This window comes from Ambystoma mexicanum, chromosome 7q, assembly GCF_040938575.1.
Source record: "Ambystoma mexicanum isolate Mex_15411 chromosome 7q, UKY_AmexF1_1, whole genome shotgun sequence".
NCBI lineage: Eukaryota > Metazoa > Chordata > Amphibia > Caudata > Ambystomatidae > Ambystoma > Ambystoma mexicanum.
In genome coordinates this window covers 407,005,910-407,031,459 of record NC_090941.1, presented here as the reverse complement: position 1 = coordinate 407,031,459, position 25,550 = coordinate 407,005,910, and the positions used below count along the sequence as shown (strand labels likewise).

The 25,550-nt window shown below is 45.6% G+C and overlaps 1 protein-coding gene across 1 annotated transcript in view; it reads left to right on the top strand.

Annotated features, from left to right (window-relative positions):
* Positions 1 to 18,329: 18,329 nt before the first annotated feature.
* TDRD3 (tudor domain containing 3) overlaps positions 18,330 to 25,550 on the top strand; it is a 1,496,528-nt gene continuing 1,489,307 nt past the window's right edge. The window contains exon 1 of the mRNA XM_069639413.1: positions 18,330 to 18,498. Coding sequence (XP_069495514.1) covers positions 18,458 to 18,498 — 41 coding nt within the window. The 5' untranslated portion in view covers positions 18,330 to 18,457. The remainder of the gene's footprint in view (positions 18,499 to 25,550) is intronic.

The window sequence follows — 25,550 nt, the reverse complement described above, 5'->3', positions numbered from 1 at the left end:
GCTGGGTCTGAGTCGTAAGAGGTCTCTTTTGGGCTTGACAGAACATTCCAGTTGGGAGTTTGGTGAACCTCGACATTAAGTGATGATCCTTTTGAGGTGATGGAATATGTTTCCGTTGCCATTTCGTTTCCTTCTGGGGCAATTGCGGTGGTCACTGTGGCGAGATTTGAGACGCCTTTATGCCAAGGAATCAGGTCCGTCTGCCTACCAGATGTACTAATAGCAACGTTCCCCGACGGGGAGGGGAGTGTCTGCCTCCCCGATTTCACCAAGGCTGAGGTGTCGCCCATATCCATGGGACAGTCCATTGGCTCGCACTCAGTGCGAACCGCTCGATCGTTCGGGCCAGGGGAGGCGGGATAGGCAGAGATTGCCGCCTCTCTATGCTCCGCACAAACGGCCTGCCCCGTTGCCAGCTCGACTACCGGATCCGCAAGCTGCCAGGTCCTAGCGATCGGGCCCATTGGGGCCACGGGCCGCGCTACCCGGCTGGGAAGCGCCAGCCCCTCGCATCGCTTCCTCGTGGGCATTCTTCGCGCGACGTGCACGATAGGTTCTTTTCTTGCACGAAGTGCCCGACGGGCGGGCCCGTCTCCCTCCTCTTCGGATCCCATGGAGCCATGGTCGGCCGAGGCCGCTCGGGTGAGGACAGAAGGTAGGGAAGGCGTACGGGAGCCGGGTACTGGGAGGGGGATGGAAGGAAGGGAAGGGGTGGAGTGGCACGGGGAGGGGGGTAAGACAAGGGTTCGGGAGGGGGCAGGGGTGAGAGGTGAACTTGCGATAGCAACCGGATGTGGAGGACAAGGGGATTCTATGCCAGGGATTCGGGTTTTTAACAAAAGTACCTCGAGTCCTGTGTCTGGGCTTGGCTCGCGGGTGTTGATATCGGGCGGATGGTCCTCCATCTTGAAACGAGACCGATAGACCGGTAATCCGGTGGAATGAGGTTAAGATGAGATGGAGATGAGGGGAATTGATCAAAGGCGGAGCAGGTGTGTTGAAGAGGAAGACACCGCCCCGAAGTCCCGCGAAGTTCAGCCAAGGTCTGCCAAAGTCTGCGAGCTCACTCTGCGCTCACTCCGCGTCCGCTCCGCGTCCGCTCCGCGGGTGTAATGGCTTTTTCAAGCCACACAGGAAGTATCCACTGAAGAAAGACTCTGTGGAATCTGGAGTCTGCCAAAGTCTGCGAGCTCACTCTGCGCTCACTCCGCGTCCGCTCCGCGTCCGCTCCGCGGGTGTAATGGCTTTTTCAAGCCACACAGGAAGTATCCACTGAAGAAAGACTCTGTGGAATCTGGAGTCTGCCAAAGTCTGCGAGCTCACTCTGCGCTCACTCCGCGTCCGCTCCGCGGGTGTAATGGCTTTTTCAAGCCACACAGGAAGTATCCACTGAAGAAAGACTCTGTGGAATCTGGAGTCTGCCAAAGTCTGCGAGCTCACTCTGCGCTCACTCCGCGTCCGCTCCGCGTCCGCTCCGCGGGTGTAATGGCTTTTTCAAGCCACACAGGAAGTATCCACTGAAGAAAGACTCTGTGGAATCTGGAGTCTGCCAAAGTCTGCGAGCTCACTCTGCGCTCACTCCGCGTCCGCTCCGCGGGTGTAATGGCTTTTTCAAGCCACACAGGAAGTATCCACTGAAGAAAGACTCTGTGGAATCTGGAGTCTGCCAAAGTCTGCGAGCTCACTCTGCGCTCACTCCGCGTCCGCTCCGCGGGTGTAATGGCTTTTTCAAGCCACACAGGAAGTATCCACTGAAGAAAGACTCTGTGGAATCTGGAGTCTGCCAAAGTCTGCGAGCTCACTCTGCGCTCACTCCGCGTGAAAACCATTTTCTAAAGATGGCAACCCCATGCATGAATCCACTGAGCTATGTTACAAGTTTGATTGTGTAATTGTGTATTCGACTTACATTAGGTGTTTTGCCACCATGTCCCTTTTCGTAGTCCCAGAACTTACTAAATGAGGTGCTCCATCTCCAAACCAGGAACTTTTTTCCAAACATTCTTTCGTATTTTCTTCTTTCGAAACCGTGCCAGCTTAGCCATGGGAGGTGAAAGAACCTTCTCTTAGCCACAGTCCTCCACGTTTTTCTCCTTTGTTCCCAGACATTGAATCCTGAGGAATCCTACTAGGCTGGGCCCATTCTCTCCCAAATATTCCCTTTGTCAACTACGATTGGCAATTGATCTCCTATGGTTCCTGCTGAGGTCGGACAGCAGTGGAGGTCACTCTTTAGGCCATCGTTCGTGGCCTCCCCGGTGAGGAGCTGGCCCCAAGGCCAGGTCACTGCTCGGTACTACAGGGTGGTGCCATAACCAGCCAGTTGGGCATTTCCGGGACGCCAACAGGATAACAAGGTGAGACAATGGTGGAGAATGAGGAGAGAATAAGGTCTTGCCTTTCGGTTCCTTTCCTTTTCTCCCTAATGCCTCCAACGCGTATGATGGGAATCTAGGCAATGGTGACAGGTTTGTGGCCTGTGCTTGGACAAGGGACCTAGACGGAGGGTGCACTGAACAGTGGCAAGATGCATGCAGATGTTGGGGGTCATTCCGAGTTGGGAGGTAAGGGTTTACGGGCACCGGTAAGGATGCCGGTGCCGGTAAACCCTTACCGCCCTATTCCGAGGTCCCTTAGCGGGTCCCAGCAGGAACAGCTGGTCTGACCAGCCGTTCTCTGCGGGTCCAGTTAAGGGACCTTGGAGCTAATAACGGGCCTGCAATTTGCGGGCCCGTTATTAGCGCCTTCCCCATTCCCGTTGAGCCCTATGGGGGCTCAAATGGGAATGGGGAATGGTTTACTGAATGGGGACTTACCGGGTCCTCCAAGGTCGGAATGACCCGGTAAGTCCCCATTCAGCCAGACCGGACCCGGGTTTGGAGGCAGCCATGGCGCTAATAGCGCCATGGCTGCCTCCAAACTCGTAATGAGCCCCGTTGTCTTTGAACTTGTGTCCTCTCTTGATAGAGCAAACATAGAATTCTACCTCACCCTCATTGACTCTCACTCCACCCATCCTCAGTGGCTACTGGGCACCCTAAGATCACTCCTTACTCCTTCTCAACCTTAATAATATCAACTTCACTCTCAAACTAATGACCTAGCAGAATACTTTGCTGCAAAGTTTTCCAAAATTAGAAACTCTCTTTTGACCTTCCTCACAGTCCCTCCTCCTCCTTTCTACGCTCTGCATACTCTACCTCTATCTCCCACTTTAGTCACATTAATACTGGAGAAGTCCTATCTCTTCTGATGAAGGCTAACCCCTCTTGTACCCATCAGACCCTCTAGCCCCTCAGCTAGTCAATCCTATTTGCCCTTTAGTGACCTCTCACCTCGCTCAACTCTTCAACCTGTCCTGCGACTCCATTTGCTGTCCCTCTATTTTCAAAATGGCTATGGTGCTGCCTCTCCTTAAAAAGCAAGGGGTTGACCCGAACCTATCTGCTAACTTTTGCCCTGTGTCTCTCCTTGTGCACTACTCCAAACTGCTCAAAAGGATGTGTTCAACTGTCTTACAAATTTCTCATGACCAGAAAAGTGCTGGGTGGAAGGTTTGGAATAAATCTGATCCACTGGTACTGCTCTGGGCAAATTCCACACCACAGTTTTTTAGCTCATCTGCACAATTACAAAATATTTAATATTTAAAATGTATAAAGTGCTACAAAGGCCCAACAGGGCATCGAGGCGCTAAAACGGCAGAGGCGGCAACCTCAAGTACTCAAACCAGTGTCTTAGCAAAATGGAAGAAAAAGATGAAACAGATGTGTCTTCAGTGCTTTCCTAAAGGGAGAGTAATCAGCCAAAGTTCTTAAGTTCAGTGGGAGAGCATTCCATAAACTGGGCGCCAGCACAGAAAAAGAGTGGCCACCCAGACGCTTCCGACAGAATTTAGGGACCCTAGGAAGCTGGTGAGAAGCTGAACGCAAAAGTCGCTTTGGGAAATATTGTTGACAGCATCAAATGGTGAGGCATATGGTGAGGCATATTTCAGACTCAGAAGAGCTTTCCCGAGAACTTCATCAGATATGGGGAGCAATTCAAAATTGTTTACTGGGGCCATAGCCAGGGGACCGGTGGAGACCTGCTCCAGAGCAACGTTTTCCTCCGTTTGGCGCTGAGTAATAGCCGCACGAATGCCAGCAATCTTTTTCTGAAAAAAACTGCTGATCTCATTGGGGTGAAGTCATATGCAAATCAGCCAGGTACTCCCACCAACGAGAGCAGCCAAGCACAAAATGCTAGGCCAGGTGCCCTCTGTACAGAAACACAAGCAATCCCAGACATGTTTTAGCCTTGCTGGTCCTTATCAGTGAGGCGCAGCTTTGTTGCCTTTGGCGCAGCAAACAAGGGACCCAAGTCTAGGCATGCACTCTCTCACTCAGGGAAACAAACTTAAACCAAAAAAGTGGTGGGTGGAAGGTTTTGAATAAATCTGCTCAACTGGCACTGTTGTGGGCAATCCTCCACACCACCGTTTTTTAGCCCATCTGCACAATTACAAAAGAGGTCAAGTCATATGCAAATCAGCCAGGTACTCCACCAATGAGAGCCGCCCAGCCCGAAATGTTAGGCCAAGTCCCCTCCACACAGAAACACAAGCAACCCCATCAGTGAGGTCCAGCTCGTTTCCCTTTGTGGCAGTGGGCAAGTGACCCAGGTCACTTTTGCCCGGTCATTGGGAAAGGCTGTTTGCCTGAATTAAAAAGTTACTAAACAGGCATCCAAAAATTATTTGACTTTCTTCTGGTCTCAATTAAATTTGTCAATGGAAACAGCAGGAAAAGTCGAAAAAGCAGGCAATGTTACCCTGTTTGCCCTGGCCTGACGGAGCACAGATGTTTCCACCTTTAAGGCTTGCACTTCAGCAGTTGGCGCGTGCATTGCTGTAATTATTTCTTGCATTTGAGCCAACTCAGAGCTGTAGGCAGGCATTGCTTTTAGCAGTGCACCTACTTGGCCAACTGGAGCAGCAGGTGAAGAAAGGCTGCAAACTCCTTCAACTGAGTCACTTGCTGTAAATGCAAAACCGGGAGATAACACCCCAATATGAATACGGCTCTGTTTGAGAAGTAGACAGGAGCAGTCTCAGGAGAGATCCGTGGACTGTATTCAGAGGATTCGACAAACACCAACAAGGACCTGCTTATTTTGCCTAATGTCATGTGAACCTGCTCACCCTGCCTACTTGCTATTTAAATCTGCCTACTGTTCCTATCTGCTATGCGATTGTACTCACTCGCCAAAGGCCATTTGAACCTGTATAGACTGCTCTGTGCCACTTGATCCTGCGCTCTACTCGTATTTACCATGTCACCGTGCTCACTTGCCCATGCCATCTGAACCTGCTCCTATTGCCCCGTGCCATCTGATTTTGCTCTTCACGCTCATTTGCCACACTGGCCCAGGCTCACCCTATTCCTAGTTTACCACGTGCCAAATATGTTAAACTTACACACTATGTACAGTTCAGTGGCTGCCACTATACTCCTTACATCTAGACTCTCAGAGGATTGTGACTGGCTGCTCCCACCATCTGAGGTGGTATAAGTCACACCCACCCTGACTACAATGGCAATCAATAACCTGAGCCTCCTCCAACCTAGCTACCCATTGCAACAGGTTTCGGCTCCTTTGCAACCTACCCTTGCACGACAAGCGACAGAAACCTCAAACTCCGTGCCAGACTCTCCAAACTGTACGAACCACTTACAAGATCACTACCTTCGACAAATAAGAAAACAAATTGTCCCACTGGCGTGAGGTTTATTAAGCCTATCTGGGCTACTTCCGTACCTCTGCCTTCTGACAACGATAATCAACAAATGGTACACAAACCTAAGTCTGCTTACCACCCTAACCTACCTTCTCCCTGTCATGCCACAGCCATAACGGAGGCACCTCTCCTTAAAGGAGCATTCATAAACGCTAGATCTCTGGTTGCCCACGCAACGGACATTTCTGACCTAATATTGGAAGATAACTTGGACTTCCTCGCGATAACAAAATCCTGGCTACATGATGCAGCAGGACCCTCGCTTATGCTAGCCATAACAGACGGTTATACGTTATCTAGACAAGACAGAGGTGAAACTCGAGGCAGAGGTATCGCCATCATATCTAGATCTAGCTTAGCTTTGAGACTAGCCCCCTCTCAAACTAAACAATCTTGTGAAGTCCTCACAGATAAAATCCCTCTAACTAATTCCCAGTCACTTAGCATCCACTTAATTTACAGACCTCCCGGTCCACTTGGGACATTCGAGGAAGATATCTACAGCCTACTTTCTAACAATCTTAAAATCACGACCCAATTACTACTATTAGGTGACTTCTATCTAGGATTTAATGCCTGCAAAACAGCCAATATCCTCTCTGAATTAGGCCTGTCACAAACTGTTAACGAACCTACCCACAATAAAGGGAGAACCTTAGACTGGGCAACTGATTATAACTGTACTTCCACTATCACCTCTATCACACCGCAACTGTGGACTGACCACTCCTCTGTGTCTTTTACACTATCTACTCTTAGACCACCCCCGATGGACATACCCACTGCGCTACCTTGGCCAACAAGGAACAAAAAGAACATTACAGTGGATAAAGTGATACCTGCCATTCTCCCTACCTTAAATTCACTGGCGGATAACCTAGACCCCAGTACCTTGGTCCACGAATACAATAGAATCATGCTTACTACACTAGGTAAAATTGCTCCACTCAAACTTAGACCTAGCAAATCTAAATCCCATCTAAATAAGTGGTTCACCCCCCAGTTTAAGGACCTACGTCTTCTAAAAAGGAAATGTGAAACCACTTGGAGATTACTCCCTTCCAATGATAACAAACTCAAGTTAACTAAAATATCCTCGCAATACAAGAATGAAATATGCCTGGCAAAACGAAAATCCTACAACGAACGGATTGGCAAAGCAAATTCTAGTATGAAGGAATGATTCACTATACTAAAAGAACTAGAGTCCCCGATTCCTACACCTGACATTTGCATCAAAAATAAGTCATGGTGCTCAGATATTCAACATGCACTATCTAATAAAATAACCACTCTTCAAAATAAAATTGGCCAAAAAAAAGATACCTTGAACTTACCACCACAATCTAACATCCTCCACCCCTTCTAGTGAAATACTTACTGACAAGACCGCCAGATTCCACTTCACCAAAACCACTATACTAGAGGTAGAGAAAGTTATCCTATCTCTCAAGCCGTCTAATTGTGAAGGTGAGCTTTGCCCAGCTCAGATTATAAAAGATGCAGCCAGAGATCTTGCACCTTTCATATCTAAACTGATCAATGCCTCCTTCTCATCTGGTACCATTCCCTCTAACCTGAAACAATCTTGGGTACTCCCACTTGTAAAGAAGCAAACTTTAGACCCACTTATTCCTACTAATTACCGTCCCATCACGACGGTTCCATTCTTACTTAAAATACTCAACAAGGTCGCTTATACCCAGATTAAAAAATGTTTAGAATTACATAAGCTCCTGGGAGCAAGACAATCTGGCTTTCGCCCATTACACGGGACGGAAACTGCCCTTATCGATTTAAAAACACAGGTTGATGAGTTGAGAGATAAAGGTAAAACAGCCCTCCTCCTACTGTTAGATCTCTCAGCTGCATTTGACTTAGTGGATCACAAGGTGCTGTGTAATCACTTGGATTCAGCAGCTCATTTTTCTACAGAGGCCATCAGATGGATAGAATCGTTCCTAAGCGATAGAACTATGAGGGTCTTTTCATCATCGGCTGCTGCAGACCCTCTCCCTATCACGTGTGGGGTGTCCCGTCAAAGTTTTGAAAACATAGTTTCGAAATACAATAATTTCGAAACAAAAGGTTCGAAAAAGAAATGTTCGAATGCATGTTTTTTAATGTACATTTTTTTTTTGGTTCGTATAGTAAAATTATTGGTTATTTCCCAAAACACAGTCATTTACCATCAATGGAAATATCATTAGGGTAGCTAAGGAGGTAAAAACCCTTGGGTTTTACCTTGATTCAACCATGTCCTTTGACAAACAAATAAAATCGTTGGCCTCCACCACCGCTTACACCTGTAAGCTCATCAGGGCAGGCAGACCTTTCCTCTCAAATGACAGCTGTATGATTAATACTCTCTAGGCTAGATTACTGTAATGCTCTCTACAGCGGCGCTAATAAGGACATCATCCAGAGGCTACAAACATGCCAAAATAATGCCTTAAGAGCTGCACTAGGCGTGAATAAAAGAGAACATATTTCTGCAACTAGACGTCAATACAATTGGCTCTCTACTCATAATAAAATTCTTCTAAAATTGGTCTCCCTTACTCATAAAGCACTAAACAATGCTTCCCCCAGCTACCTGGTAGATAGACTACACAGAAGAACGTCTATCAGACCCATGAGAGCCAACAATACAAATTGCCTCATTGTACCCAGTTCCAGACTTACCAAAATTGGTGGCAACAGCTTTCCCGCAAAAGCTTCCAAACTCTGGAACTCCCTGCCACCCGGGCTTAGAGCAGATCAACCGTACTTACAACTTAGAAGCAACTACATTAATATGCTCAATTCTGTTGATCACTAGCCTATGGAGCCGCCACATTATGCTCACCTAGGAGGATGCTTTGGACCATCCCTCCACTATATTGCAATAACTTATTTTGTGCCTTTTCATCCTTCCTGCTCATAATTTGCCTACAACTTGTGTATGTGTATATATGTCTCACTGTGAATATACTTGTAACTATATATGTTTTATTGTGTTTTCACTTGTAATTATGTAACTATGTAAGCTTTGCATTTTCTTATTGCTGTACCCTGTTACCCCTGGGTTTAGTGCGCATTAGAAATACATTAAGAAACAAACAAGGAACGAGAAAGGCAGAAGCAGAGACTGGGTAAATTAACATGCAGAGAGAGAAACGAGGACCGAGAAAACAGAACACAAGGGAGCACAGGGCAAGAAGGAAAAGTTGCAACGCATCTTAACAGAGAATTGTCCGCTCTATGTGTGGAGTGGAGGCGGCTTTTGTATGAAATCACTGCTGCGATATGGAACAGGCACTGAAAACATAGTCGTGTAAACACAAGACCGCTGCTGCGACGTTCTAGGGCATGTGCTGTGGAGTCGGAAGGAAAACGCTGGCGACAGTCTCCAACGATTCCACACACCATATCCCAGCCGACGGCTGACACTGTGTTGGGTCATGCATTGTTCTGTGCTCCATGGGGCTTGCTTACTTTTGTGGATTTGTTGAGACTGTGCAGTGATTATCTCTCCTGAGTGTCATTTACCATGCAAGAGGGCTGGGTATAGCAATTTGGAGTAGATTGTTAGGGAACTTCCCTGTAAGCTGCAGCCTTCTATGGGATAACGTCTGTTTAAGGAACTGCTGCTTTGGTGGCAGTATCCTGCTTGCTGGTGGGTGAGGCAGTTAGTTTCTGGTTTGTTATAGATTCTTTTTTTTTCATGGGGAACCTGTGGCTATGTCGCCCTAGATGTGCCTAGTCTCGGAAGCTATGCAAACTAGCTCACCCATGGACAATCAGGCTTTGCAAATTCTAAAAAATCCTACTAGACCGCACAGCTAGTTATTTCACTTACCTACTCAAACTAAGAGAAATGCACTCGCATCATGGTGACGGGTGACAAACTTTACCAGTGCTTTCTGTAAAATGGTGCATGTCACCATAAGCACATTTCCTATTTGGTACAATGCTGACACCCAAAAGGCTAACCATGCACAGTGAAACTTGTATTTGCCATTTACTGCAAAGGTTTTTTTTGCAGTAAATTTCAAAAAAGTTTTCAAACATACCCATACTCACCAAGTTCCCTGCAAATGTTACTCGCCCTTCATAAAATCTCCTTGCCAATGAGAACGGGCTAGTAGATTTTTGCGAGCTCTGACATTAGATGCTTCTCTGTCAAATTGTTATGGCAGCATTAATGTGTCAGGAGTATTCTTTGCCATTTTTCAGTTAGACAGCTAAAATAACATAAGGTGCCTCAGTGGGTCAGGTGCTCTGTTGTTTCTGGCTCAGTGAATCGTATTCTACTGATACAACGATCATGGGATTATATGCGGTGGGAGGCGAGCGCTGAGGTTCAAGATGCATCGTCCTTAGGATGCCCTTTGCTGACAGTGCGCTTTGCCCTGCATTTCTTGTATTTTGCATATTTTCTGTGTCACCTTATGAGCAGTTGGTTTTTCTTGCTTGTCTGCTGAAATGTCTTGCTCTTGCAGAGTACAATTTCTGGTGTAAACCACTTCTCCTTTTTGCTGGGATCTGAGGGATCCATTTCACCAACTGTCAGTTCAAATAAAGTGCCTGCTTTTGACCTCCCCCTTGGATGGCTAGTGTTGTGGGGCTGGCGCGTGGGCACATGGCCCAGCCGGATTGTTGCTGGGGGCATCCAGCATACACTTACACCCAGATCAGTGGTGGCTGCAGGACCGTGATCACACAGCGTCAGCCTGCAGGCCCAAAAAATGAGATACGAGACAGAAGTGCCATTCATGGAATCTGCCACAGTTCTAACACACTTGCCGGATGAGGCTCCTTTTATTGGGAGCCAGTCATGACACACTCTTAAAGGGGACATTACCACACTCCTCCTTTTTCTTTTTCATAACAAACACAATAACAGACAGGTGTTATACATGTTACCCAATGTCCCAGTCGCAGGTGCGTTGAAGTCCTTTCCACTCTCCTGTAGCCCTGGGACATCATGTGCCACGGGTAAAACGTTAAGGAAACGACATGATGCGACATTAGGTACAGTTTCAAACTCATGCATTACAAATTATTCTGTTACTCACATACACACGTATGTAGACATTTTGGTTGGGCAGTTGTTCATAGTGCGGCAATCACATAAGGGAAACTTTAATTGACAGGGGAGGTGAGAACTCCCACAAACAATAAAGTGCCCAGATGCTGGGTCCACTTTAAGCATGCCGATAATGTGCGGGATTGCAGCTTCAGAAACACTAATATCTACAAAAAGAAGTTTTCACATTTTTTTCTTTAGAAAAGGAAAGATATGCCACCACTTCCACGGGTACCCTGTCTCAAGAATATATTTTTAGACGGAATTAACCGTAAATACAAATTTTATTAATCATACAAAATTCATTTTAAGATAAAAAATTCATCATAAAAATTATCATATCACATAAAACAAACAATCAATTTCTAAAACCACACAAGTAATTCAGCTTCAATCGAATCAGATCTCAAAATTGATCTTTTGGTAGACTCGTATGACCCAATCACACTGAGTCCCCTTACTTCAGAGATAAACTTTTAAATAATTCAGTCCTTAGTTTCCCAAAAACCCAACTTGTACAAGTTTCTGTCCCTCTATCACAAACATGTGGGACATTCCTCAGGGGTGTGTGTCTTGTGTAGATCTTATTCAAGATGAAACTACATTTCCAAAGTTCTATCTTCTTGTTAAAAGTCTGTGTACCCTGTTAATACAAAAATGGGGCACTGTATCACTCTCACTTTTCACATAGTTCTGCTAACTTTATAACCCTTATCCCCATAAGGGTGAAGAGAATGTAATTAATAACATACCTTCCTAACTCGGGGGTTCTCTATCCCAGAGTCTTCTTCTCAACCTCAATTGGTTTAGACAAATGTCCCGTTGATTGAGGACTTCATGCCCGTGTTCCTATATCTTCTGTCCTAGTGCACAAAATATACCCGTGTTAAACTCTTATTACCCATATCTTTGAGCTCATCAATCCTTATTTATTGCAAGGAGGCATCTTACCATATAGTTTTAATTATGCCACCCGGGATCACTCCATCAACACTGAAACGTTTCACTTGGTTCCAAAAAGAGTGATACAGTGCCCCATTTTTGTATTAACAGGGTACACAGACTTTTAACAAGAAGATAGAACTTTGGAAATGTGGTTTGATTGTTTGTTTTATGTGATATGATAATTTTTATGATGAATTTTTTATCTTAAAATGAATTTTGTATGATTAATAAAATTTGTATTTACGGTTAATTCCGTCTAAAAATATATTCTTGAGACAGGGTACCCGTGGAAGTGGTGGCATATCTTTCCTTTTCTAAAGAAAAAAATGTGAAAACTTCTTTTTGTAGATATTAGATTTTACTCCACGGAGTAAGAGGTTTATTAATCCCCAAACTGTGGTTCTCCACTGTCTTGAGAATAGAGAGCTTCAGAAACACACCATTACTCAGACTACTTTGAGCACATTAATAACATGCGGGCTCCCAGCATCAAATGTACATCGTCACTGAATCCACTTTAAACAGTTAGGGCAATGCAGGACAGCAGCTTACATTTCACATACCATTGTTTGTGGGAGGCATGACCTGCTCCCGGCACATGCTGCGGTATCGTGGCCACAAGGATAGGCATGTCACGGGGTTGGGCGACCACTGACTTGGGCAATGACCGTTTCTTCATCCAGGTAGGTAGAAAAACATTTGATAAGTCGGTAAAGCCGCACCCGGGGATGCCGGGGGCCACATTTGCTGCAATCCCTTGATGGTTGGGCAGGCAGCGAGACACTGGTGGCAGGGTGTCTGGGCTGCGCCACGTTGGGCTCCCCCAGGCATGAGTGTTATACTTTTCCCAGGGACAGCGCATGCCGCACCAGGGTGGTGAGCAGAACTGCAGTTTCCAGGCTCACCCATACAGGAGGGGACCAGGCAGCAGTCGTGGCTATGCCACGTTTCCTCGCACCACTGGTATCTTGTACATCAATTTGGTATCGTACACACGCTGTCTATTGTGTTAAATCACGCTGCCATTGTCAGCACTTTTCATTCTGCCAGCAGCCCCAACAACTTGTTTGCTTGTGTCTCAGTTCATTTCAGTGTAGTGTCTGTGCTGTTACCGAATGTCTATCATGCTTCACAACTCTCTCTCGTTAAAGATCTGAGCCAGGATCTGATCCTGAGACGTGTTGCTACCCCACTGGCTCTGTCACTAATTACAGCTCGAGATCCCATAGCCAGAAGCGCACACCTGCCCTTCATTCCCCCACCCTGTCAATGCCAACAGGTGGCACGGGAGCCGCCTGATGTTGTCAGGGCCTATGGCTCCAGCTACCTGGGAAGGCACTCTGTGAGACCTCTTCTTAATTGCAATAATGGGTCCTGGAGCTGTTGAACTGGTAAGAATGTCTGCTCATTAATTTGCAGTGTCAGCAGCGAACATGAAAAGGTGCCTTGGAGGGGGTGGTGACAGTGAGCATTAGCCCTGAAGACATGAGGCTTCACATAGAGCATCTCCTGCCAGGCCTGTGCTGGGGTCTCTGTTTGGATGTGTAAGGGGGATGTGGTCCGAGGCACTTCAGGTTGTTCAACAAGCCTTAGGAGCCCTTTCGTGGGGCACTTCAACTGGTGGCAGGATACCACACTGATACACTGTTGATAGGCAGCCTGGAGGGATTGGCACCATCAGTAAAAGGGACAAACCAAAGCAGCAGGTCCTCATCAACTCAACCTCCGAGGTAAGGCATGTTTATTTGCGGATGTTCTCCAACGAGCACATGCTTTCCTTTCCCTTTTGTTTTTTTGGGGCTCCGATCACGGAGCGACAGCGCTCCTCTTTCCAACCTTTATCATTTTTTTCTCAGCAGCTCCAATCACGGAGCAGTGCCGAAACTCACCACCTGCAGCTCGGGAAGACCAGGCGGCCTTCAGCAGCTCCGGTGCCGGAGCGAACAGAAACCTTTTCCTGCTTCAACCACGGAGCATACACACTTCACTGCCTGCTCAGGATAATCAGCGAGAGCTGCAGGTACCTTTTTTGAAGCTCTGATCACTAAGCAAACCTCCTTCTTTCTCTCTTCTCTTCGCTCTTCACTCCTACGCAGTCCTACTCCTCTTTTGAATGCCTTGTCTGCCGTCTCTCTCTCTCTCCTAGCCATTCCCTTACCGTGGCTACTATCTATCGGCCACCTGGTCAAATCTCCTCCTTCCTCTCCGAGTGGGCTGACCTCTCCTCCTCACTCCTGTCCTCAACCACTCAACTCCTCTTTCTTGGTGACTTCAACATCCACTTGGATGTCTCCTGTCCCCCCACGGGACTCTTTCGTGACCTCTGCGACTCTCTCTCACTCTCTATTCTCCCGTCTGGGTCTACTCATTCTGCAGGGCACACTCTTGATGCTCTGATCTCTTCTGACCTTCCCCTCTCCGTCCCTCTCTCCACTCCTCTCTCCTGGAGTGATCACTTTCTCCACCTCACCCTCCCTACCCCACTGACAAAGCCACCCTCATCACTGCCACCTACCTTCTCGGTCATCCGACCCATGAACCGCGTGTCAGTTGAGGCTTTCACTGCCACCTTCGCACCCCCCTCCCCCTTCGGCTGACTCCCACCCTGACACTGCCCTCTCCATGCTCCACTCTGCTATATCTGATACTCTTGATATCCTTGCCCCTGTCATGAGAATCCGCCTGAAGCCCAAAGCCAAATGTAACTCCTGGTATGACTCGGAGCTCGTCACCCTTAAACGCAGGTGCAGGGTGGCAGAGAGGAAATGGCGTGCTTCATGTTCATCCTCTGACAAACTGGCCTGCCGCCTGCTCCAAAGGCAATACCGTCTCTCCGTTCTCTCCAAGAAGAGAGCCCTTATCCAAGCCCGCATCTCTGCGGCATTTAACAACTCGGACGAACTCTTTAAAATCTGCAAGGAGCTTGCCAACCCTGCTGCAGTCTCTACCTCTCCTGTCCCCTCCCAGGCCCTCTGCACTGCACTTGCCTCTCACTTCATCTCTAAAACTCAGGACATCCTGTCCTCACTCTCCTCCTATCACCTCCCTCCCTCTCTTCCTGGCTCTTCCTCTGGCCCTTCTACAGCCACCCCTCCTCCCTCCTTCTCTGCCTTTCCCCTTTTTTCTGCTGACAAGGTTTCCAGACAAGTCCGATCTATGAAAGTCTTGTCTAAACAGGTTCACCCCTGTTCCTCCAAAACTATCAAGGACCACATCGACTCCCTGGCTCCTGCCCTGGCTGACTTTTGCAACCACTCCTTCGCCTCTGGAGTCTTCCCATCCCCCCTTAAGCACTCCCTTGTGCACCCTCTTCTTAAGAAACCCTCTTCTGACCCCTCCTGCCCGGCTAACTATCGCCCAATCTCCATCACTCCCTTCCTGGGCAAGCTCCTGGAGAAACTGGCCATCTCCCAGCTTCACCTCCCATGCTGAATCTGTTGGCAGTCTTCATGACCATCAATCTGGCTTCACAGCTGCCAGAAGCACGGAAACTGCTCTCCTGAACATCCATGAGGACCTACTCTTGAACCTTGACTCCAACACTCCGTGTGTTCTCATTCTGCTCGATCTCTCTTCTGCCTTTGACACTGTCAACCATGCCATCCTGCTCAACCGTCTCCGTGATAACCTGGGTATCACTGGTCAGGCTCTGGCGTGGCTGACCTCTTTCCTCTCCAATCGAACCTCCCAGGTCTAACTGGGGTCCTTCCTCTCTGACATCTTTTTCTCCACCTGTGGTGTCCCCCATGGATCAAATCTCTCCCCCTGGCTGTTCAACCAGTACCTGGCACTCCTTGCCCACCGCATCGCCGCTCTCTGCCCCAACTTTCAGTGCTATGCGGACGATACCCAGCTCATTTTCAGGCTACCCTCGGCCTCCTCCTCTCCTTCCCTCATCTCCGACTGTCTGTCTGCTATCCAGGAATGGTGTGCCGCCAATGACCTCTGCCTTAATGCCAGTAAGACTGAGATTCTACTCATCGGCACACCCACTCCTCCTTCCCTGCAGCTCTCTGGCCGGCCTCTCTTGGCCCTCTTCCTGCTCCTACCTGCACGGCAAAAAACCTCTGGGTTATCTTCGACTCCACACTCTCCTTCTCTCCTCATATATCTGACGTCTCTAAGAAGTCACACTACCAGCTGCACCTCCTCAGAGGTATTCTTCCCTTCCTCTCCTTCCCCCAGAAGCTCACTGTCTCACGAGCCCTGGTTCTCTCAAAGCTGGACTACTATAACAGCCTCTATCTTAATCTGCCTGCCTCCACTCTCCGCCCTCTGCAACTCATCCAGAACAGAACTGCGAGACTTGTCCTTGGCCTCAAGCCCAGGGACCGTATCTCTCCAGGACTGAAGTCTCTACACTGGCTCCCAGTGGCTGCGAGGATAAAGTTCAAAACCCTCTGCATTGTCCACAAGGCCTTCTGGGGCCTGGGGCCTAAATACCTTCAACTCTCTCTTCCTAAATATCTTCCTTCCCGAGCCCTTCGCTCATCCGTCTCCAACTCCCTCAGGGTCAGCCGCTTCTCGAAGCAACGAGCTGGTGGTAGATCTCTCTCCACGGCAGGGGCCTCCCTCTGGAACAGCCTTCCTGCCTCCCTGAAACTTGAGGAGAACCATCTACGGTTCCGGAAGCACCTCAAAACCTTCCTCTTTGCTTCTGCTTTCTCTCTCCCTCTCCCCTGCTAATTATTCGCTGAATCTGCACCGAATCTGCAACTGGGCCACTCTCGCCGACCTCGGTCCTGGGCCCAGCTACTCTCCACTTGCACTGCCTCCCTGGCAACCCCTGCACTGCGGGACTGTCTCTGTATCCCTACAGCCCCCGTTCCCAGCACTTACCTTGCACTTGCCACCAGCTGGCCCTATTTATTTTATTCGACTTACCTTGTACTGCACTTCCCCCCTACCCTCCCCTTGCACTTTCTCCCTTCCCCCTATCCCTGCACTTGCACGATCTGAATGACACCTGGCCTAGTAGGATTGTTGTCTGTCTTCCCCGGTTCCCCCCTCCCTGCCTCGTCGCGCCTTGAAACACTTGAAACCCTTGTGTATAGGCGCGTTACAAATGCCATATCATATCATATCATCTCATATTACTTACTTTCCAAGCTCTGATCACGGAGCGCATACACAGCACAGCCACTGGGCGGCCGTATGAGCACCACGGGGTCCTGAGTCCTTCGTCATCAGTGTTGCGGACTGGCTCGTGGGCTCAAAGGCCATCCACATCGTTGATGGGGGCACCCAGCATACACTTACAGTGCTGTGGTCACACGTCTGGAGGTCAGTTGCATACATGCCAACCCTCCTGATTTAGGCGGGAGACTCACGACTTTTCGTGAAAAAATATTGCTATTTTTCACGCTCTCCCGCCTAAAATACTTCTAGCTCCAATGCATCCCTATGGAGGAATGTGCATCTCCTGATTTCTCTGATGAAATCTCCCACCTAGTTGAGTTGGAATGTTGGCATGTCTGCAGTTGCTGGGGGTTCCCGGGCTTGCAACTGAGCTGTGATTACGTAGCTGGACAGTGGTATGGGGGCACCCAGGTCACACATACTGATCTAGGGTCACCCAGATCAGTAGGAGCTGAGTACTGTGATCACACAGCGTTAACCTGCAGGTCCAATAAATGAGATACAGACAGAAGGGCCATTCATGGAATCTGCCGCCGTTCCAACGCACGTGCTGGCTGAGACTCTTTCTATTGGGAGCAGACACTCTTAAAAGGGACATTACCACAGCTAGGGAGGGAAAGCAGGGGACTGGAAAGTGCTTGTTTTAGGGCTTGATGGGGCTGGAACTCATCAAATGTATTTGATATTACTCAATGAGTAAGTCCTTGGACGAGGGAAATGGTTTTAGGGTCTCCTTTAACAGTAATCTTCTTTACACCTAGTCCTTTCTTGCCAGTCTTGATGTTCACTGATTAATCCAAAGGTGTGCATTCATCCCTTCGTCTTGGGTATTAACATACCTCTCACACGTTTGTATTTTCCGCGGCGGTAAAACAGATAATTTTGCTTTTGACAGCGCATGTACTGTGACGAGTTAGAGTAGGACAGGGTGTAACAAGCTTACCCCTAAGTAAACGATGCATTATCTATTGCAACAACAACAAAAAATCTACATTAGATCTTGGGAAGTCCGTTTATACCGAAGAGTCCCGGGAGCCCTGCAAAGGCGTGCAACAGTGCAGAGCTATCTCAGTTGTGACGCAAGAAAGCTTAAAGGAGAACTCAGGCTTCAATCAGAGATATATTAAAAAGCACAGTATTCGCCCGATTCGTACATTGCGCATATTCAGGGCACGGAGCCTGTTTTAACACCAAGTTGACTGCTGCTTGCGCTCATTCATACAGACTGAGACTCCCGCCCCCGTCGCTCGTGCAACAAAAGAACGCGAGCAGTTGTACACTGGCACTGCTTGGGTGGAGACAGAAGAAGGACTGTGCGTCTCAGCTGTTGCCAGTAGCTATGATGGCGCCTCCTGCCTCTCTTGACCACAGTGACAAGATGTCTGCGTCGGGCGCACAATGACAGACGCGGCCGGCGGCCCAGGCTTTTGTCTGCGGCGCTTGATATAGTTTACAGTGAGTTCCTGGAGTTGTGGATCAGGGCACAGCCGGGAGGTGCACCTGCAGCCCGGCTCAGTGAAAACATGACCGAGCTCGGCAGCGCGCCCCTTTGCAGGGAGGGATGGTAAGTGCGCATAGCCATGCACCCCGAAGAGTCTTGCAGAGCCACTCAGGCACTGTGGCATGTGTACAGTAACCCTGCCATATGTATAGAGACAGGAGTGTAAACACACACCAGACAACCCGGTCATATGTACGGTGACAGCATGTAATGTACATTTTGACAACAGGATATCCGCTCTGTTCATTCAGGGATTGTCAGAGTATGAACAGAATGACAAGTCATTGTTTTCTTTACTTAATTCTTCTGTCCCACCATACTTGACTTCCATCCCTACACAATCTTTAATAAACAAACGCGTGGTATTATGTTGATGAGTTAGCAAAACGTGTCTCCTGGACTGCAAATAAGTTTTTTTCAAGAAATACTGCCTGCGTGTATTCAGTGACATGGCAAAGTGTTTGCTCAATAATATGCGACTGGGGGTGCTCAGAAAATTGGATGTGTGTGTGTGTGTGTGTGTGTGTGTTCAGCTAGACTCGTAGTTGTGAGATGACAATGAGGTTTCCTAGGCTGTGAGCTTTCCCTTGGAGATTGTTTGTGCCCTGGACGGGTGTACAATGTATGGGCTACTTGCACGTGGGTTTATCGTCACAGAAAACGCGCAAACGGACATAACGAGTGGGTTTCGAGTATGTGCGAGTCTGCAATCTGATTGCATGGGGATGTGTGTGAAATTGGGAGCGCAGTCGAAGTAGGATTTTTTAAAAATTAGTTCCTTCGGGGAAGCCTGCAGTTTTCTATGCAGGTGCACAAGCTCTTACCCTGATCATAATGGTTCCGGTCTTCGGTATTGACAGCTGTCAATTGTTGCACGTAGCTCCGCCTACTCCACACTCTTATCGCCCATGTCGTCTGTAGGGAACACGAGATAGTGTAGTAAACAGAAGTTTTGAAGTAACTTTCTAAATGAACCTGGTTTTCAAACTGCGATATATTTCCAGACGATATATTTGCAATAGCAAGACGTCTATTTTTCCGTTTTTTTGGGGTGGTGCGGGAGACTGAATCTGTATCCGGGTCTCCGCACATCTTGTTAGTCCAGATAACAAAAAAAATCGATGCTCTGACGAGGGAAGGTGAAGTGGTTGGGGCCGGGCTGGTTTGACAAATTAATCGGCCTGCACAAATAAAACATACATATTTTCCAACTGTCCATTTTCTGCTTTCGTTTTGAGTGGTTTTATGCACTCGAAAGTATTCCTAACATGTATGTATTATATGCGTTAGGACAATTAATGGGATCATCACCCCCGCAAAAGCTTTTGAATGCACTTAGTTGTAAGTAATGGTAATGGTCATTTGTGAAGTCGGCTATGCCCAACGGGTGTAACACCTGTTTTAAAAGTTTCACACCATGTTTTGCATCTGTTTTTGCATAGTGCAGAATTTTCCAATATTGTGCATGTAGAAAGGTGGCACAGAACGGGTTGACTGATTGCGCCTTCTTTTACTACTGAAAAGAGTTTCTTTTTGAACCACCTGATTTTGCACCTGGTAAGAGTATGCTGTTTGCTGCAAAGTAATCCATTGTAAATGCTGTCTGCCAGTGCGCAAATGACAGATGGCATTTACCGTTTTTGGAAAAATTGTGTTAAAAAAAGGTGTTGGGGCAATTTTGTCTGTTTTAACACTTTCTTCCTCTTTGTCTCCACTGTCATGCAAATATGGAAAATTGCATAGTGGGGACCCAAGTGCACGTAAGCGCAAACTTTGGTGGCCCCTTCATGCAAATAACAGCTTTTGCAAAATGACCCCTCATTGTGTTATTTATTGCATGGCTTTTTTATTTTAATTTAATTGTTTACGGTTTATTATAAACCTTTACAAAAAAACCCCGAAACATTTATTTTACAACAAATTCATCATAAAAGTACTTAACAACTCATATCATCATAAGACCATACTTAACAACTCATAAATACAATTACATAAAAACCATTACTATTTCAAATACATGCCTATATTTCCTTTCATAAAAACTAAAAAGATACCTATCCCTTAATACACATAACAACACAACATCTTCCCAATGGCCAAACCATACATACATACATTGCATGTGGAACATCCATTTCATAAAATACGTTGGCCATGTACCAAAGCATCTGATTTAGCTTAGCTCACAAACAGTTTTCAAGAAGGTAACCACTCATATGGTCAAAATTGGTGTGTATCCAGGCCTCGTTTTATACCAAATATACTCTAGATCTACACATGCAGTTATGGGAATACATTCTAAAAAATACTTTGATCTCTGACTTAGCAACATCGAGCAAATTAGCAGAATATGGAATAAAGTCTCTTCCACACCCTCCTGTTTGCAAAATCTACACCATTTCATGTTAACAGATTTATTTCTAACATTAAGTATTTGGTTGGTGTCCATAACATTTAACCTAAATCTCATAAATGCATTTCTAATAGACCTTGATGGATATTTCAGTAAGTAGTTTTCCATTTTAAGAAAACATTTCCAAAATGAATACGTCTGAATATAAAGCTTTGAATCAGCAACTTTACTCATGGTTGTTGACCATCCTCGTATGATTTGTTTACACTTATTGGGTTTGTTTAGCAGAGAGCTCCTTGCAATACCTAACTCCTCCAACGTATTCACAACCTCCGTGTTTAGTTTGATCATAAAAGGACAGGCTAAATCTATACCTGCATGCATGTACAAATTAGTGTCACCAGACATCATACACTTTCTCCATGGAAGGAGCCTCTTTCCGATTACCAGTGAGCAAAGAGACTGCAGACCGAGTTCATACCGTAAGATCTCAATTGGTATACATTTAGGCAAGAAAAACAGAATGCCCCTCCATAAGATACCTTCCGATATTCCATAAAATCAGTTGCAAATGGTTCTAATCCATAAATTAACCTTGGTACAATTTTCTTGGTGTAAAACTCCTTTAACGGTTTCATTGAGAACTTTCCAAATTTTCTCTCTAACAGTCTCATCTGCCTTAATGCCACTTCCGCTTTTACCTTAAGTCGATTTTTAATTATTGGAGTAGAATCAGCACCTGAAAAACGGTGCCCCAAATATTAGAAAACTTTTTGCGACTTGATATGTTTCCCTTCGCAAAACCAGGTATAGGAATCTTGCCTCTTGTTCGGTTTCCCCATACAGATGATAATTGTTTTTGTAGCATTTATTTTTAGATGAAGTTGATTTATAAATTGCTTGAACTCTTTTAGGAGATGTTGCAGACCCACCTTTGTATTGTCAAGCAAAAGGAAATCGTGCTTGCTCTACGCGTGCTCACTTCATGGAAAAAGTCTGCCCCGTGTTCCTTTCTGATTGCTGGCATTTTGTTTCTCTTCATAACCCAAATTAAGTCTACCTGGTATTCCAAGCACAAAGAACGTACAAGGGATCACTCGACCCTGCTGCACAAGTGAATTATGTACTACAACAACCACTAACCCTAAGTTGAGTGGCCTGTTGCTAAAAGTAAAGCCAAAGACTAAACACACACACCGTGCAAAGTGCAAGAGAAGGCAATAAATCAGAATTGCAGGGCGAGTAAGGTCATAGCATGAACAGTAAGCCAAGTTCGGAATTGGGCCCCCACACCTCCATGCCTAAGAGCACACTTCCCACACTTCGAATGCACGCGCGAAATGCGCATGCACCTTAGTCTAAGTAGGGATGCTGGGAGGATCTAAAATGGAAACGGAGAGGTTTGCATGAGTCACACACACTACGTAAAGTTCCAGCCCAGCCCAACCCACTCCACCACAGATAGACCAACCCGCTCCCTACTCATCACCCAAATGTCCCAGCAGCCTTGAGTCCTGTAACATATTTAGTTTGGGTCTTGAAGTCCTTTGAATTAAATCTGGCGTTTCGCCTGAAAAATAGCAACCGTCCTTCTTCTTGTCCTTACAAGACTTGTTGCGTGACGGCAAGGAATCCCGTCGGGTCCGGCAGAGTGTGCAGCCCAACAGCACACTTCCCACACTTCGAATGCATGGCTTTTAAGTGTTCTGTTTAGCAATCCTGTTGAAAAACAAATTAATGAAATCCCTCCCATGTTACCTCATTTGTCAAGGCAAACGCGCACAAAAATGTACAATACTTAAAATACATTAAATAAATCCAAGAATGTGCGTCATATAGCACACAAAATGTGAACCAAAATACTCACAACAGACATTCATACAGCATACCCAGTGGTCCACATAAGAATTTGAGGTGGGAGTATTTTACTCCCTATTTTTAAACTTTGAGAGTAAATGTGATTTTAAGAGAGTAAAAATGACTTTTCTCCTTTGCAAGAGAGTAAGATGTATGTGACATCCAGCAGACGTGTGCACAAACTGTATGGAAATCATTACTATGGGGCAGCTTTCTGCATTGTAACAAAATACACCTTTCATTATTTCTCGAAGGTCTGGCCTTTTGATCTCTCCTGTATATATTTAAATTTTGAAATCTCAAAAACCTAGCCAATAACATAGCAAACATGAATTGTATTGTGCATTTTGAGGTTCAATAGCAGAATTGTCTTTTGATGTTTAATGTAAATCCTCATTTCCTGGAGCTATTACTACCTAATGGTATGCCTATGTACGATCCAACAGTGCAGAGCGGCAAGTACTCCATGCTAAATTCTATATCTAATCTAATGGTTTTTAATATAGCGCTTTTGGCAAAGCCCTGTACATAGAACATATGTGTCACAATTATCACCAAACCAAAGTTGGTACTCCTTTATCGACCTCGAAAGGATTCAAACCTGAAACCTACAGATTGCAGAAACGAGTGCTCAACCGGCTGAGCTCTCTTATTGGCTAACCTCTTTCAGAGGTTGGTTAACCGAGTATCGACTGAGGTCTAAAAATCACAGTACCTAGATGTTGGACGAATCCATTTATGAAGCGCTACATAAAGTTAAATACCTATCTGGATTATCACAGGAACAGGTTTTGCTGTGTTTCTATTTCAATTACCAATGTAACTTTCATTTGTTTGTTTTTGAACAGCGCTTGCACTCCTAAAGAGTCATGTTTTGGGTGTTTTAATTGTAGTCTTGAATATTTGAGAGGCTAGAACACCTGTGATTGGTGTAATGATAATCACCCTTGAGCAAAGACTCTGCTGCCACTGACCATTCATAGTCATGTACTCCATTGACTGCAATGTTGAATGGATGTAAACTAGACTGTGCATAGTCATCATTTTACACACTGTTTTTATAATTGCAGTGTAAATTATATTATACGTGTAAAAATAATGTCTGATTATGCACACAGCACCGGAACTCTGAAAAATACAATTATGCAATACTGGTTCGCTTTTACTGGAAAAAAAGCATAATTTGTTACAAAATATTAATTCTCGATTACAACTTTCCATCTTATTAAATATACAATCCTAAAATTCTAGCAAAATAAATATGCACAGTGCTTCTGTTTGCTCCATGAGCATCAACACAACATAAGCTGAATGGAAAGAAACCATTCCTTTTATCACAGTGTGCAGTTTCTTTTTTTTAAAGGCTTTAGAGAAATACATTTTGTTTCAGAGGTGGCTTGCAATTACATCCATGTAGATAAAAATCAAAAGAAGCCTTCTGGTTTCTGTCAAGTAACCTAACCTTTGCACTGCCCTCTGCTGTAAACCCATGTGTAAATGTACACACGAAAATAATAAAGCTGTCGTATTTACAATATTTTCATGTGTAAAAAGGCCTTGCACGCACCTTATCTGGAGGCCTGAGCATACCTGATCGCAACCAAAATTGGCCGTTTCAATTTGACCGAAATTCTTTGTTCATTTTTTGGGGGAATTTCAGTCAATTTAAAAGAAATATATATGTGAGGTGGGGTGGGGTAAGGGAATAGGTTAAGGTGGGGTAGGTGCGGGTGGCTTCCCCCCGCATTTTCCGAACAAAAAGAACAAACAAAATAATTTCGGGCAAATATGAAAAGGTCAATTATTTTCGGTCAAATAGACCTAAACCTTCAAACCACCTGGCCATCCCTATCGGGATCAAAAATTGCAATCTGTACACCTAATTCTAGAAAATATTTATGTAATACATTAATCAGATAGCGATGAATTTGGGTGAGAGGGAGGTAACACAACCCTGGCACGGAGTTGGATAACACATGAGAAACAAAGCGGTGTCCGAAAAGTATCCAGACACCCCCGTCCCCTGCACACCTTTGTGCTGTATGACAGCCAATATCGTGTTAAATAAATGTTAATGCATAGTGTGTGTGTGTGTATATATATATATATATATATATATATATATAATATATATATATATATACACATCAGTGAATGAACATATACACAAACAAGTTTCTTTGTCCAGTTCTTCTTTGATATTTAGAAATGAAAAGCACAGTGCTTTTCGGGATTCCAGGTCCCATTCATCAGGTGCAGTTTAACAGGTCTGCAGAGTAACACATATTTACAAATTCATATTTGTCTGACTTGGGCTTACTTACCGTTCGCCTGTTGGAATGTCCTAAATTGTCTTTAGTGGCTTTCTTTACGCAATCTTAATTATTTTTTTTACAAGATGTTTTGTTTGTCATGTGTATATGTCCATTCACTGATGTGTGTGTGTGTGTGTGTATATATATATATATATATATATATATATATATATATAAACATTTATTTAACACGATATTGGCTGTCATACAGCACAAAGGTGTGCAGGGGATGGGAGTGTCCAGTAGTTTTTGGACACTACTTTGTTTCTCATCCCTATCAGGATAACACCTAATAATGTGAGAAAATATTCTAGATATAAATGCTCTGACTAAACATATACACACATTCTATCACTGTTTCTATATTTTATTTTCACTAAAACAGTGTCTCATTCTACACTAATTTATTTACATTTAATCATTAATAGCTCCAATTTCATTGATATGAATCAATATATTGGTAGTCGACGCCACTGAAGTTTCAGCATATATTTTTCGTAAAAACTCCTTTGTCTGGACCTATGTGAATTTTTCTGAATTTCTGTATATTGCACCCAGTTGTAGATCATGCTTCACCATTAGTTCAATCA